Source organism: Erinaceus europaeus, chromosome 13 (assembly GCF_950295315.1).
Source record: "Erinaceus europaeus chromosome 13, mEriEur2.1, whole genome shotgun sequence".
NCBI lineage: Eukaryota > Metazoa > Chordata > Mammalia > Eulipotyphla > Erinaceidae > Erinaceus > Erinaceus europaeus.
In genome coordinates, this window is record NC_080174.1 from 41,511,269 (window position 1) to 41,527,185 (window position 15,917).

Consider the following 15,917-nt stretch of genomic DNA (forward strand, 5'->3'; position numbering starts at 1 on the left):
CTTCCCTGGATTGAAGACCCCACCAATGCTTCCCCAGAGACACACCCTACTAGGGAAAGAGAGAGGCAGACTGGGAGTATGGACCGACCAGTCAACGCCCATGTTCAGCGGGGAAGCAGTTACAGAAGCCAGACCTTCTACCTTCTGCAACCCTCAATGACCCTGGGTCCATGCTTCCAGAGGGATAGAGAATGGGAAAGCTATCAGGGGAGGGGGTGGGATATGGAGATTGGGTGGTGGGAACTGTGTGGAGTTGTACCCCTCCTACCCTATGGTTTTGTTAATTAATCCTTTCTTAAATAAAAAAAAATTAAAAAAAAATTCTCTAGGGGTTCAGGTAGTGGTGCACTCAGTTGAGCACACACACTTGCCATGAATCAGGTCCCTGGCTCAAGCCTTCAGTTCCCACCTGCTGAGGTGAAGCTTCATGAGCACTAAAACAGTGCTACAGGTATCTTTCTCTCCCTCTGCCTCTCCCTCTTTTTAATTTTTTTGAAATTATCTTTATTTATTGGATAGAGACAGCCATAAATTAAGAGGAATGGAGAGATAAGAGAGGGAGAGAGACAGACACCTGTAGCCCTGCTTCATTTGAGCAGCTTTCCCCTTGCAGGTGGGAATCAGGGGCTTTAATCCGGGTCCTTGCACATTGTAACGTGTGCTAAACCAGGTATGCCACCACCTGGCCCCCCCCCCTCTCTCTCAATCAAGATTTTATTTATTTATTCATGAGAAAGATGAGAGAGAAAACCAGACATCACTCTGGTACATGTGCTGCAGGGGTTTGAACTCAGAACTTCATGCTTGAGAGTCCAGTGCTTTATCCACTGTGCCACCTCTTGGGCCACCCTCCTTCCCTCTCTATATCCTCTTTCCCTCTCAATCTTTCCCTGTCCTATCAAACTTAAAAATAAGTAAATAGGGGAGTCGGGCTGTAGCGCAGCGGGTTAATCGCAGGTGGCGCAAAGCACAAGGACCGGCATAAGGATCCCGGTTCGAACCCCGGCTCCCCACCTGCAGGGGAGTCGCTTCACAGGCGGTGAAGCAGGTCTGCAGATGTCTATCTTTCTCTCCTCCTCTCTGTCTTCCCCTCCTCTCTCCATTTCTCTCTGTCCTATCCCACAACAACGACATCAATAACAACAATAATAACAACAACAATAAAACAACAAGGGCAACAAAAGGGAATAAATATTTTAAAAATAAGTAAATAAATATTTTAAATATATATATAGTTTTAGAAAAAGCATGAGGTCCTGAGTTCAATCCCCAACATTGCAGATTTCAGAATGATGTTTTTTTCTCCCTCTTCTCTCTCTCCCTTGCTTTAATAAATCAGTAAATGTTTTCTAAAAAACAAATATTTCTTTATTTATTCATAGACAGAAACAGAGAGGCAGAGAAAGTGAAAGAGACCATAACAATGAAGCTTCCTTCAATGTGGTGGGGGGCAGGCTCCATCCTAAGCCAAGCACAAGAAAAAGCAGCATATTATCCAAGTGAGCTAATACCAGCTCTCCCCCACCCTCTGCATTTATACTTTGATTCTCTACAGACTGCATGGTTTCCTTCTCTCCTTCCCCTCTTTGCATTTTCTCTCTTTTTCTTTCTTTCTTTCCTTCCTTCTTTCTTTTGTTTCTAGAACACTGTTCAGTTCTGGCTTATGGAGGTGCTAGGGATTGAACCTGGATTGTTAGGACCTTAGTCATCAATTTCTTCCGCATGACCACTGTGTTATTTCTCTGGCTGTATTATATATCTTATTTCTTGCACAGGGAGAACTTGCTACTGCTCTTTTCTGATTCACCTCCACCTCAGGCACCAGTTACAGATCTCTGACTAAGTGTCTCAAAAGGCAGTCCAGGAGTTGGGGCAGTGGATAAAGTCTTCGAGTGTCAACTATGACGTCCATCACATGTGCTAAAGTGACGTTCTAGTTCTCTCTCTCTGCTACCCTCATAAACAGATAAATAAATCCTTTTTAAAAGTCTCAAAGATCAGAGGCCGAGCGGTAGCACAGCAGGTTAAGGCACGTGGCGCAAAGTGTTAAGGACCCACATAAAGATCCCGGTTCGAGCCCCCGGCTCCCCACCTGCAGGGGAGTCACTTCACAGGTGGTGAAACAGGTCTGCAGGTGTCTATCTTTCTCTCCCCCTCTTTGTCTTCTCCTCCCCTCTCAATTTCTCTCTGTCCTATCCAACAACAACACCGATGACCAAAAAGGGCAACAAAAGGGAAAAAAATGGCCTCCAGGAGCTGTGGATTCTTGGTGCAGGCACCGAGCCCCAGCGATAACCAAAAAACAAGTCTCAAAGACTCTTGTGCTTATGGCTGTATCCATGAATACATCCAACACACTGCAAATATTTAACATATATTTGTCAATGGATCCAGACTAACCTCAGCTCTAACTCTACCACTGCCTAGTCAGTCTGGGTTCAGAATGGCATCGTTTTTTTTCAAATTCTGATTCTGCAAACTATTTCCAGCTAGGTGAGCCTGAGTAAATCAGATCTTTTCTGTTTTAATTTCCACAACTGTGAAACGGTAACAAAAACATCAATCTAGTAAGTCCCAGAAAGGACTCCAGGACGCAAAGCAGCAGGCAACAATTCCCCCACCACCACCACCAGAGCACTGTTCAGCTCTGATTTTTGGTGGTGGGGATTGCACCTGGGGGTCGGTAAAACTGTCCCATCCCCCTGCTGATGAACTGGAGCTGGCTCTTCTCCTCTGAAGCACTCTGAAATGAGTATACCGGCTTGTTTAACCATCTCCCCTCAAAGAGAATGGCAGTTCCCAGAGCTGGGGTTGAACAACTTTTTTTTTTTTTCCCCTCAAGAGTGAGCTAGTAAACACTTTAGGCTTTCCAGGGCCATATGGTCTCTGTTGCAACTACTAGACTCGGCTGTTGTAGAGTGTGAACACAGCCCTAGACCATACGTAAACGAAGCGTGGCTGTGTTCCAATAAAACTTTATTTATGGATACTTAAATCTGAATTTCATGTAATTTTCACAAGTTATGAAATAATCTTTTGACTTTTTCAATTATCATTATTATTATTTTTTTTACATGAAACCAATCTTAGCTCATAGGGATATAGGTTTGGCCTACAGTTCACACACCCCTTCCCCAAAGGACAGAGGCCCTCTGTGTCCCCAGTGCTCAGAGCAGTACTTGGCATACAGCTGACACCACAGAAATACTGTGGTGATCAAAAGCTTCTTCCTCTACCTCCAGCTCCATACCTAGGTCTTACTGCTACCACATACACCTCAATTGCTACTTCCCACCTTCTCTAACCAGTAGCAACAAGCTCCTACCCCCAAACTTTTGTCCATCCAACACCCTCCCCAGATTAGAAGACCCAATTCTTTTTCTCTCTCTCTCTCTCTCTTTTTTGCCTCCAGGGTTATTGCTGGGGCTGGGTGCCTGAACTAGGAATCCACTGTTCCTGGCAGCCACCTTTTTTTTTTTTTTTCCTCCATTGTTGTTGTTGCTGTTGTTGTTGGATAGGACAGAGAGAAATTGAGAGAGGAGGAGAATAAAAAGAGGGGGAGAGAAAGCTAAGACACCTGCAGACCTGTTTCACTTTGCAAGGCAACCCCCCTGCAGGTGGGGAGCTAGGGGCTCAAACTGGATTCTTTGTGCCAGTTCTTGCACTTTGAATTATGTGCACTTAACCCAGCTCCCTTCTTTTTATTTTTTTTGAATCAATGTTTATTATGTTTTAATTTTATTTATTTATTTGAGACAGCCAGAAATTGAGAGGAAGAGAGAGATACAGAGGGAGACAGAGACACCTGCAGTCCTACTTCACCACTCGTGAAGCTTTCCCCCTGCAGGTGGGGACCAGGGGCTTGAACCTGAGTCCTTATACACTATAATGTGTGCATCACCATCTGTCTATTATTATTATTGAATAGAGACAGAGAAATTGAGAGGGGAGAGGGAAGTAGAGGGAGACACCTGCAGACCTGCTTGACGACTCATGAAGCTTTCCCAGGTCCTTGTGCACTATAATGTGAGAGCTTAACCAGGTGCATCACTGCCTGGCTCCTGACCCAATTCCTTCTGTTCTTTCTCAGCCCTGAAAATTGTTCCCCTGCACACACAGACCTCCTTATCCTCTTCTTCTCTGACCTCTCCCTCTCTGGCCTTTCTGTGAGAGGTGTGTGTGTGTTTGCCACAAAGGTTACCATTGGGGTTTGCTGCCTACGTATGAATCCATGCTCCTGGTAGCCTTTATTTATTTACTTTATAGAGAATAAGAGAGAAAGGGATTGAAACAAAGATGAGAGACATGTGGTCCGGGAGGTGGCGCAGTGGCTATGGCACCAGAATCTCAAGCATGAGGTCCTGAGTTCGATCCCCAGCAGCACATGTACTAGAGTGATGGCTGGTTCTTTCTCTCCTCCTATCTTTCTCATGAATAAATAAATTCTTTTTTTTTTTATTTTAGAAAGGAGACATTAACAAAACCATAGAATAAGAGGGGTACAATTCCGCACAATTCCCATAACCTGATCTCCACATCCCACCCCCTCCCGATAGCCTTCCCATTCTCTATCTCTCTGGGAGTATGGATCCAGGGTCGTTGTGAGTTGCAGAGGGTGGAAGGTCTGGTTTCTGTAATTGCTTCCCCACTGAACATGGGCGTTGACTGGTCGATCCATACTCCCAGTCTGTCTCTCTCTTTCCCTAGTAGGGTGGGGCTCTGAGGAAGCGGAGCTCCAGTACACATTGATGGGGTCATCTGTCCAGGAAAGTCTGGTCCTCATCTCGCTAGCATCCGGAACCTGGTGGCTGAAAAGAGAGTTAACATACAAAGCCAAACAAACTGTTGAACAATCATGGACCTAAAGACTGGAATAGTGCAGATGAAGTATTGGGGGTATTCCCTGCATGCTCTTGTGTACTTCTGCTTTCAGGTATATATTTTTCCCCTAGTTTATGGGCACAGGTGAACCTATGCTCTATCTCAGGGGACCTGGACTATATCTAGGTTTGGGGACTTTATTGGGGAGTGGAACACCTGGAATGGAATTAGAGAATACTATGAAAGGAAAGGTCTCACCTGAATGATGAAGCTGAAGTCTCTGGTCACAGTCTGAAGTGAAGCATGCTGGAGTGGCACTGATTGTGTTGATTAGGTTGTGATCCCCGGATGCAATATTATTTGATTTGAATTGAGAGCAGCATGCAGAAAAGTGGGCCCCACCCTAAGGTTCATGGACTGGGGGAAATATAGGCTCTATAGTGGAAATGTGAGGTTCCTGTTGTCTTAGGGTTCAAGAAGACAATGGATAGTTATTGTTATCATCACATTATTTGGTGATAGGGTTAACTTTGGAAAGTCCCTTTGATAGGGTTTAGGGTATAGTACCCAGCATCTTGTATATAGCTGTGCTATTGGTTGCTTCTGTTCTCCCTGGTCTAGGCTTTTGGGAGAGAACATATTAAAGACAGCCTATGTATTAAAAAGACTCAGTCTGTGTTTTAAGAAGTTCTAGACATATCATCAGTTTTTCGCCTCTCATATTAATTAAATAGTGGTTTATATAATGTTTACACTTTAATAGGATTGTACATAAACACCACTCCCACCACCAAAAGACTGTGTCCCATCCCTACCACCACCCCTGCCCCCCCCCACTCCGCCATGCCAGGAAGCCCAATGGCCACCCTCCCCTTCACCACAGTATTTTTACATTGGTGCCCTGCTCTCGATTTAATCAGATCCTGATTTTAGTTTCCCTTTCTGTTCTTCTTTCTATGAATAAATAAATTCTTAAAAAAAAAAAAAAAACAAAGATGAGAGACAACCAAGTGCACCACAACCCAACCCCTTTCTTTTTTTAAAAAAATATGTATTAAATTTTTTATTATTATCCTTATTTATTTATTGGATAGAGACAGCCAGAAATGGGGAGGGAAGGGAGTGATAGAAAAAGAGAGACACCTTTAGCCTTGCTTCACCACTCATGAAGCTTTTCCCCTGGGTCCTTGCACGTTGCAACATGTGAGCTCAAAAAGGTGTGCCACCACCCAGCCCCTAAATATGTATTTAAAAAATATTTTATTTATTTTGGATAGAAACAGAGAAAAATTGAGAGGAAAGGTGGAGATAGAGAAGGAGAGAAAGGGAAGCTGGGTAGTGGTGCACCTGGCTAAGTGTGCATAGTACCATGTGAAAGGACCCGGATTCAAGTCCTGACTCTCCATCTGCAGGGGGATGCTTCACAAGTAATGAAGCAGTTCTACAGGTGTCTTATCTTTCTCTCTGTCTCACCCTCCCTTCTCATTTCTCTCTAGTCTATCAAATAAAATAGAAAAAATAAAGGAAGGAAGGAAGGAAGAAAAGAAAAGAAAAGAAAAGAAAAGAAAAAGGAAAGAAAAGAAAAGATGGCCACTGGGAGCAGCACAAAGTCTCAGCAATAACCCTGGAGGCAAAAAACAAAACAAACAAAATAATAATAATTATTTTATTTTATTTTTTTTCCCCCAGGGTTATTGTTGGGCTCAGTGCCTGCACCATGAATCCACCGCTCCTGGAGGCCATTTTTTCCACCTTTTGTTGCCCTTGTTGTTGTAGCCTCACTGTGGTTATTATCATTGCCATTGTTGATAGCACAAGGACCAGCTTAAGGATCCCGGTTCAAGCCCCGGGCTCCCCACCTGCAGGGGAGTCCCTTCACAGGCGGTGAAGCAGGTCTGCAAGTGTCTATCTTTCTCTCCCCCTCTCTGTCTTTCCCTCCTCTCTCCATTTCTCTCTGTCCTAACAACAACGACATCAATAACTACAACAACAATAAAAAGACAAGGACAACAAAAGGGAAAATAAATAAATAAAATTTAAAAAATAAATAACTACAACAACAATAAAAAAAACAAGGGCAACAAAAGGGAAAATAAATAAATATAAAAAAAAAAGACAAGATCTGATTTCTGTCTTCTCAGAGCTTATCATCTAACTGAAGAACCAGGTGTCAATCAAATAATCACATAAACACATGTAAAGATACAAGTTTCAGGGACCAGGAAGATGGCTCAACAATAAAGCATATGCCTTGCAGGTGTATGTGCCTGGATTTATTCTCCAGTAGCACATAAAAAAAAATGGGGAAAAAATTGGGGGCTGGGGAGACAGCATAATGATTATGAAAAAGACTTTCATGCCTGAGGCTCTGAGGTCTCAGGTTCAGTTCCCAGAACCACATAAACTAGGGCTGAGCAGTACTCTGGTATGTGTGTGTCTTTCTCTCCCTTTCATTAAAATTAATTGAGTCAATTATTTAATTAATAATACTACAAAAATGTTGGGACCAGATGATAATTCACCTGGTTGGGTATGTGTCTTCCTATGCATGTGGCCTGGGGTCTAGCCCAAAAACCTCATGGAGGTACCACAGCACTGGGGGAAGCTCTGGTGCTGTCGTGTCTCCTTTCTATCTGAAACGAAAAGCATGAAAAATATTGGCACAGCAGGAGAACCTGGTATCACCACTACCCTAACAACAACAACAACAACAACAAAAGTGCAACGTTTTGGGAAGTGCTATGAAGAAGTAGACAAGGGAGTCGGGGGCAGTGCAGTGGGTTAAGCACACATGGTACTAAGCACAACAACCAGCATAAGGATCCTGGTTCGAGGACCCGGCTCCCCACCGGCAGAGGAGTTGCTTCACAGGTGGTGAAGCAGGTCTGCAGGTGTCTATCTTTCTCTCCCCCTCTGTCTTCCCCTCCTCTTTCCATTTCTTTTCTTTCTTTCTTTTTTTTTTTTTTTTTACCAGAGCACTGTTCAGCTCTGGCTTATGGTGGTGTGGGGTACTGAACCTGGGACTTAGCAGCCTCAGGTATGAGAGTCTCTTTGCATAACCATTATGCTATCTACTCCCACCCCCTCTTTCCATTTCTTTCTGTCCTATCCAACAACAACATCAATAACAACAACAATAATAACCACAACAATGATAAAACAACCAGGGCAACAAAAGGGGAAAAAATGGCCTCCAGGAGTAGTGGATTCGTGGTGTAGGCACCGAGCCCCAGCAGTAACCCTGGAGGCCAGGAAAAAAAAAAAAAAAAAGAGAAGTAGACAACTGTTTGTGTGTAGAGGGAGATAAGGGATAAGATTCTGGAGGAAGTAATAGTGGAGATAAGCAGGCTTGAGGAAGAGGGAAGAGAGGAGCAAAGGTCTTGTGGCAGGAGAACTGACACAAACTCCAATCCTCCAATCAAGGTGTCAAAAGTCTAGAGAGGGTGAACACTAGCAGCCATAGGATCAACACTTTGTAAAGTTTGATCTCTATATCACCCTGTTGAGTGGAAGCTCAACAACAAGCTGACCTGCCCAGGCAGGGCTCAGGTGTCCCTTGGGCCCTCCACCCCCATGACCCACTGCCTCTCCAATATCCTGAGGAGAGAAGATACAGGAAGTGAAACATCGATATGAAAGCACAGCCACTGTTCAGCCCTTAGGATGAGATGATGCAATTCACAAGGAATTCTTGTCGTGAGAAATACAAGCAAGAAGGCCAGGCAGTAGGCAGACAATAAGAGCACCTACCTCACATGGTCGTGATGAGAATTGCATGATTTTTATACAGGTAAAGTGCTTTGGACAGCACCTGATTCACAGTGTTATGTTAGAGCTAACTGATTATTCAATCAATCACACCAGACAGAACATAAATTGCATGAGAATAGGGGCTTGGGCTCATTTATTGCTCAATTCAGAGCATCTAGTTTACAAAATATACTCAGAAAGCAGGTCTGGTGTATAATACATAGCCAAACATATTTATTGAATTAAAATGAATTTAGTGGGGCCAGGTGCATCTGGTTAAGCGCACACATTACAGTGTGCAAGGTCCCAGGTTCAAGCCTCTGGCCCCCACCTATAAGGAGAAAGATTCACAAGTAATGAAGCAGGGCTGCAGGTGTCTGTCTCTCTATCTCCTCCAACCCTCTCAATTTCTCTTTGTCTCTATCCAATAATAAATAAAGTAAAAAGATTAAAAATAAATAAATAAGGGGGAACAGGTAGTAGTGCACCAGGCTAAGCTTGCACATAGTACAAAGCGCAAGTATTCAGGTTCAAGCCCCGGGCTCCCCACCTGCAGGGGGGTCGCTTCGCAAACAGTGAAGTAGGTCTGCAGGTGTTTATCTTTCTTTCCCTTTCTCTGTCTTCCCCTCCTCTCTCTGTCCTATCCAACAACAGCAGCAGCAGCAACAACAACAATGGGGAGAAAAAAAAGATAGCCTCCAGGAGCAGTGGATTCCTAGTGCAGGCACCGAGCCCCAGTGATAAACTCTGGAGGCAAAAGTAAATAAATAATAAATTCTAAAACAAATCAAAACAACTTTTAAAATATTTTTACTTATTTATTATTGGATAGAGACAGAGAGAAATTGAAAGGGAGGGGGAGATAGAGAGGAAGAGAGACAGAAAGACATCTGCAGCCCTGCTTTACCACTCCTGAAGCTTTCCCCCTGCAGGTAGGGACCAGGGGCTCGAATCTGGATCCTGGTAACTGTAATGTGTGTGCTTAACCAGGTGCACCACCACTTGCCCCCCCCCAAAAAAAAATTAAAATGAACTTAGCCTCAGTATATACCTCAATATTGGAATTATTATTATTTTTATTTATTTATTTATTTATATTTTTAATTTTTTTAATTATTATTTTTATATTTATTTTCCCTTTGTTGCCCTTGTGCTTTTTTTAATTGTTGTAGTTATTGTTGTTGTTATTGATGTCGTCATTGTTAGATAGGACAGAGAGAAATGGAGAGAGGGGGAAGACAGAGGGGGGAGAGAAAGATAGACACCTGCACACCTGCTTCACCGCCTGTGAAGGGACCCCTCTGCAGGTGGGGAGCCGAGGATGGAATTATTATTATTTATTTTACCAGAGAACTGATCAGCTCTGGCTTATGGTGGTGCTGGGAACACAACCTTAGGCATTAAAGTCATTTAAAAAAAACCATTAGGCTGTCTCCCTGTCCCAATTATTGGAATATTAATCCCTTTTTACAGAAAAATGAACTAATTTTTTAAAGATTTTCTTATTTAAATTTTTTATATATTTCATTTTTAGGAAGAGAGTGGTGCAAAGAGAAAGCTGCAGAGAAAGAGACCAGAGCACTGCTCAGCTACGGCTTATGGTGGTGCTAGGGGTTGAACCTGAGACCTCAGAGTCACAGGCATGAAAATCTTTTTTTAAATCTTTTTATTTATTTATTATTGGATAGAGACAGAGTGGAGAGGGAAAGAGACAGAGAGACACCTGCAGCCCTGCTGCACCACTCATGAAGCTTTCCCCCTGCAGCTAGGGACCAGGGCCTTGAACCCAGGTCCTTGAGCACTGTAATGTGTACACTTAACCAGGTGCACCACCAACTGGCCCCTAGGCATGAAAATCTTTTGCATAACCATTATGCTGTCTCCCCAGTCCAAGATTTATTTATTTTCATAAGAGAGAATTGAGCAGGCTCTAGCATATGGTGGCACTAGGGAATGAAGATGAGACCTCACAGCCTTAGGCATGAGAGTCTGTTGCTTCAACAGTGGTGCTATCTCCTCAGCCCAAATAAACTAAGGTTTAGAGACATTAAATGAATTTCCCCACGTTAAGGAAGTGGCAGAACTTTGATTCAAATGCAGGTTTGTCAAGTTCCAAATATCTTCCACTCAAAATTCAACTCAATTCAATAGCTGAGATGCTACTCTGGGAAATATAAAACAAGAAAATTATGTGATTTTAGGGAGAAATTCCCTTTTTTATTTTCCTCTTTTCTTTTAGTTTCAGATAGAGGCAGAGAGGGACAGAGAGAGAGAGAGAGAGAGAGGCGAGATACCATAGCACCACTCTTTCATGGAGCTCTTCTAGGGCCATGCATGGTGCTCCCATGTGGTGTCAGGAAATTGAACTTCGGTTTCTGAGAATGGTAAAATATATAAAGTGTGTGCTCAACACAGTGAGCTATTTTCCTGCCCCCATTCTGACTTTTTTTTTTTTTTTTTTTGCATCCAGGGTTATCAGTGTGGCTTGGTGCCTACACTCTGAATCCAAGGCTCCTGGCAGCCATCTTTTGTCCATTACTGTTGTTGCTATTGTTGTTGGATAGGACAGAGAGAAATTGAAAGAGGAGGGGAAGACAGAGAGGGGAGAAAAAGACACCTACAGACCTGCTTCTTTGACTGTTAGGCGACACTTCTGCAGATGGGGAGCTGGGGGCTTCAACCGGGAACCTTACGTCAAACCTTGCACTTCACACTATGTGCGCTTAACCCAGTACAGTACCGCCTGCCCCCCCATTATGACTTTTTAAATGTAATTTATTTATTTTATTTATTTTTATTTTTATTTTTTTTATTTAAGAAAGGATTAATTAACAAAATCATAAGGTAGGAGGGGTACAACTCCACACAATTCCCACCACCCAATCTCCATAACCCACCCCCTCCCCTGATAGCTTTCCCACTCTCTATCCCTCTGGGAGCATGGACCCAGGGTCATTGAGGGTTGCAGAAGGTAGAAGGTCTGGCTTCTGTAATTGCTTCCCTGCTGAACATGGGCGTTGACTGGTTGGTCCATACTCCCAGTCTGCCTCTCTCTTTCCCTAGTAGGGTGTGTCTCTGGGGAAGCTGAGCTCCAGGACACATTGGTGGGGTCTTCAATCCAGGGAAGCCTGGCCAGCATCCTCTTTTGTTGCCCTTGCTGTTTTATTGTTGTAGTTATTATTGTTGTTGTCGGTGTTGGATAGGACAGAGAGAAATGGAAGGAGGAGGGGAAGACAGAGAGGAGGAGAGAAAGATAGACACCTGCAGACCTGCTTCACCGCCTGTGAAGCGACTCCCCTGCAGGTGGGGAGCCGGGGTTCGAACCGGGATCCTTATGCCGATCCTTGTGCTTTGCGCCACCTGCGCTTAACCCGTTGCCCATTATGACTTTTTAAAAAAGATTTATTGTAACACACATTATCATACACAAGGACCCTAGTTCAAGGCCCTGGTTCCCACCTGCAGAGGGAAAGCTTCACAAGCAGTGAAACAGGTCTGCAGGTGTCTCCCTCTTTATCTCCCCCTACCCTTTTGATTTCTGTGGTGTGTTTTTTTTTTCCCATGGTTATACCTGGGACTTGGTGCCCACACTACAAATCCACTGCCCATGTGGCCATTTTCCCCTATTTTATTGGATAGGACAGAGAAAGTGAGAAGGGTGGGGGAGATAGAGAGGGAGAGAGAAAGACAGACACCTGCAGACTTGCTTCACTTCTTGTAAAGCATCCCCCCATGCAGGTGGGGAAGCAAGGGCTCAAGCTGGGATTCTTGCACAGGTTCTTGTACTTAATACTATGTGTGCTTAACTGGGTGTGCCAACACCAGGCCACCTTGACTTCTGTCTCTATCCAATAATAATAATAATAAAAGATTTATTGAGAGAGAAGAAAGAATCATAGAAAGATAGAACTTGGGACTTCATACTTCAGAGCCCAAAGCTCTATCCACTGAACCATCTCCCAGGGCCACCCACTTTCACTTTATTTTTAATACTCCCTTTAAAATGTTTTATTTATTATTATTATTACATTTTATTGGATAGAGACAAATTGAGAGGCAAAGGAGAGATAGATAAGAAAGACAGCTGCATCACTTGTGAAACATCCCCCCCTGTAGGGGTAAGGGACCAGGGATTTGAACCTGGGTCCTTGTGTATGGTAGCATGTGCACTGAAGCAGGTGTACCACCACCCGCCCCCCTCCACTTTGACTTTTTTTTTTTTAAATATCTTATTTATTTACTGGATAGAGATAGAAATTGAGAGGGGATGGGGAGATAGTGGGAGAGAGAAAGAGACACCTACAACACTGGTTTGCCATTCATGAAGCTTTCCCCTGCAGGTGGGAACCGGCTTGAACCTGGGTCCTTGTGCATGGTAGTGTGTGCTCAAACAGAAGCACCACCACCTGGCCCCTACTTTCACTTTTTTATTTTTTATGAGAAAGGTAGGAGGAGAGAAAGAACCAGACATCACTCTGGTACATGTGCTGAAGGGGATTGAACTCAGGACCTCATGCTTGAGGGTCCAATACTTTCTCCACTGCACTACCTCCCAGGCCACCTACTTTTACTTTTGTTTTTTTGCCTCCAGGGTTATCGCTGGGGCTCGGTGCCTGCACTAGGAATCCACTCCTCCTGGAGGCCATTTTTTTCCCCATTATTGTTGTTGTTGCTGCTGCTGCTGCTGCTGTTGGATAGGACAGAGAAAAATTGAGAGAGGAGGGAAAGACAGAGGGGGAGAGAAAGATAGACACCTGCAGACCTGCTTCACCATTTGCGAAGCAAGACCCCAGCAAGGGGCTCAAATTGAGATCCTTGCACTTTGCACTATGTGCGCTTAACCCGGTGTGCTACTTCTCCCTCCCCCAGCCCCTACTTTTACTTTTTTAAAAAAAACATTTTTTTTTTTTCCTCCTCCAGGGTTATTGCTGGGCTCGGTGCCTGCACCATGAATCCACCACTCCTGGAGGCCATTTCCCCCCCCCCTTTTGTTGCCCTTGTTGTAGCTTCGTTGTGGTTATTATTATTGCCCTTGTTGACGCAATTCGTTGTTGGATAGGACAGAGAGAAATGGAGAGAGGAGGGGAAGACAGAGAAGGGGAGAGAAAGATAGACACCTGCAGACCTGCTTCACCGCCTGTGAAGCGATTCCCCTGCAGGTGGGGAGCCGGGGGCTGGAACCGGGATCCTTACGCCGGTCCCTGCGCTTTGCGCCACATGCGCTTAACCCACTGCGCCACCGCCCGACCCCCCAAAAAAACATTTTTATTAGAGATCTCATAACGATGGGGGCCAGGCGCACCTGGTTAAGTGCACACATTACAGTGCTCAAGGACCTTGATTCAAGGCACTGGCCCCTACCTGCAGGGGGAAGGCTTCATGAGTGGTAAAGCAGGGCTGCAGGTGTCTATCTCTCTATCTCCTCCCTTCTCAATTCCTCTGGCTCGATCCAAAAATAAATAAATAAATAAGATTTATTTTAAAAATAATGACCACTTTGACTTTTTAAAGTCCTAATTTGATTTATCTGCTGGTGATCTTGTGTAAATCTCCCTCCCTTTCTTTCAGTTATCCATTTTGAAGACTGGTAATGAGAAAATGAGACCAGCATCAAAACTTTCTTCAATGTGTTGGGGGCTAGGCTCAAACCTGGGTGGCACACCTAGCAAAGCAGCACATTTTTTCCAGAGCCAGGCAGTGGTGCATCTGGTTAAGTTCACATGTTATCATGGGAATCCTGCTTAAGTCTCAGTCCCCACCTGTAGTAGGGAAACTTCACAAGCATTCAAGCATTGAAACAGGTTTCAGTGCTCTCCCTCTCTATCCCCCTTCCCTCTCAATTGCTCTGTCCTGTTTAATAAAATAAAGGAAATTAGTGGTCCAGGAGGTGGCGCAGTGGCAAAGGCACTAGACTCTGAAGCATGAGGTCCCAAGTTTGATCCCCGGCAGCACATGTACCAGAGTGATGGCTGGTTCTTTCTCTCCTATCTTTCTCATGAATAAATAAATAAATTCTTTTTAAAAATAAAGGAAATTAAAACATATTTTTTAAAGCACACTTTCCAAGTGAGCGGCTTCATTGGTCCCCCTTTTTTTTTTTAAATGCAGCACAGGAAAGTGAGCCTGAGGTCTCCTGCATAAGCAATAATACTAATTTACCACAATAAATGCTGCTAAGTGCCTTTCCCCTTGTCCTTTCTTTCTTTGCAGAGAGAAGAAAAGACAGGAGAGATACCACACCACCACTTCATCATCTATGGAGCTTACTTTTGAAAGTGTTGCCATGACCCGGCTTGAACCCAGGACACAGTATATGCTAAGGTGTGTGTGCTACCTACTAGGTGTGTTATCTCCTGGCCTCAAGTTGTCTCCTCGTTATGAGGCTGTTCTATGATTTGTAAACTAGGTGACAGTGAGGATTCAAGGACTTCACATGTTGGTGAAGTTTGGTTGGCAGGAGGCTCTCGATAAACAGTCTTTCCCTTCCCTCTGCTCTAAAACGGTTTTGCAGATAACTGGCCATTCTTTCCCATCAATCTCACCACTATCACTGGACCTCTATAGCCTCTTTAGGTGGAGGCTGAATCTCTTCTGGGGTAGGTGGGTGGGTGGGGAAAAACGGCTCTCTCTTTGGTCTTTTACTCCAAGTGCAACCCAGGCATTTGTCATTCCTGATAGGTCTGGTTTCTGCCCTCATCAGAGTGAGGGGGCACAAGTCCAAATCAGCAAGGCCTGCAGCTGGAGAAACCTTCCTGATAAGGAGCCCCTTCAAGCACAGATGAAGAAAAAAAAATTGTGGTCTGGGAGGTGGGCAGTGGATAAAAAAAGAATATAAATAGAGCCTCACTCTGGCACCAGCATACCCTAGAGCAGAGCAGTGCTCTGGTAAAAAAATAAAATAAATAAAATTAAAATAAAAGCAATCACTGTGGGGGCGCTGTGAGTTCTGCTGGTTGTGACAGAAAAGATGGAACCTACCTGGGCTTGGGGCGCTGAGATCCCCAGGAGATCTCAGTGTTGGCTTCTGTTGAAGGATTCCTAGGGCCTGAGGTGAAGGCCTGAAGGCTGCGGTGGTGGGGCTGGGAGGTGGGGTGTTCTCGCTCCATTCAAGCTCCGGGACATTCAGTGTGTGGGGGGTGGACATAAGGGGGACATTGAGCTTCCCTGGGAGGGGAGATTCCAACTAGCTGCGTGGGGGAGAGTTGTGGCCCTGGCTTGGTCAGCGCCCAGGGACCAGGCTTGGGAGGGAGACCCGGAAGATGCCTGCGGGAGGTTGAAGACTCACTCGGGGGCCGCGGCGGGGGCGGGGCCGAGGTCCGCAGGGGAAGCCGAAGCCGCGCCGCGGG

The 15,917-nt window shown here is 44.6% G+C and overlaps 1 protein-coding gene across 1 annotated transcript in view; it reads left to right on the forward strand.

Annotated features, from left to right (window-relative positions):
* Window positions 1–15,435, forward strand: part of LOC132542581 (uncharacterized) — a 40,461-nt gene extending 25,026 nt beyond the window's left edge. The window contains exons 3-4 of the mRNA XM_060205093.1: window positions 14,782–14,892; window positions 15,250–15,435. Coding sequence (XP_060061076.1) covers window positions 14,782–14,892; window positions 15,250–15,406 — 268 coding nt within the window. The 3' untranslated portion in view covers window positions 15,407–15,435. The remainder of the gene's footprint in view (window positions 1–14,781; window positions 14,893–15,249) is intronic.
* The last annotated feature ends 482 nt before the right edge of the window (window positions 15,436–15,917 follow it).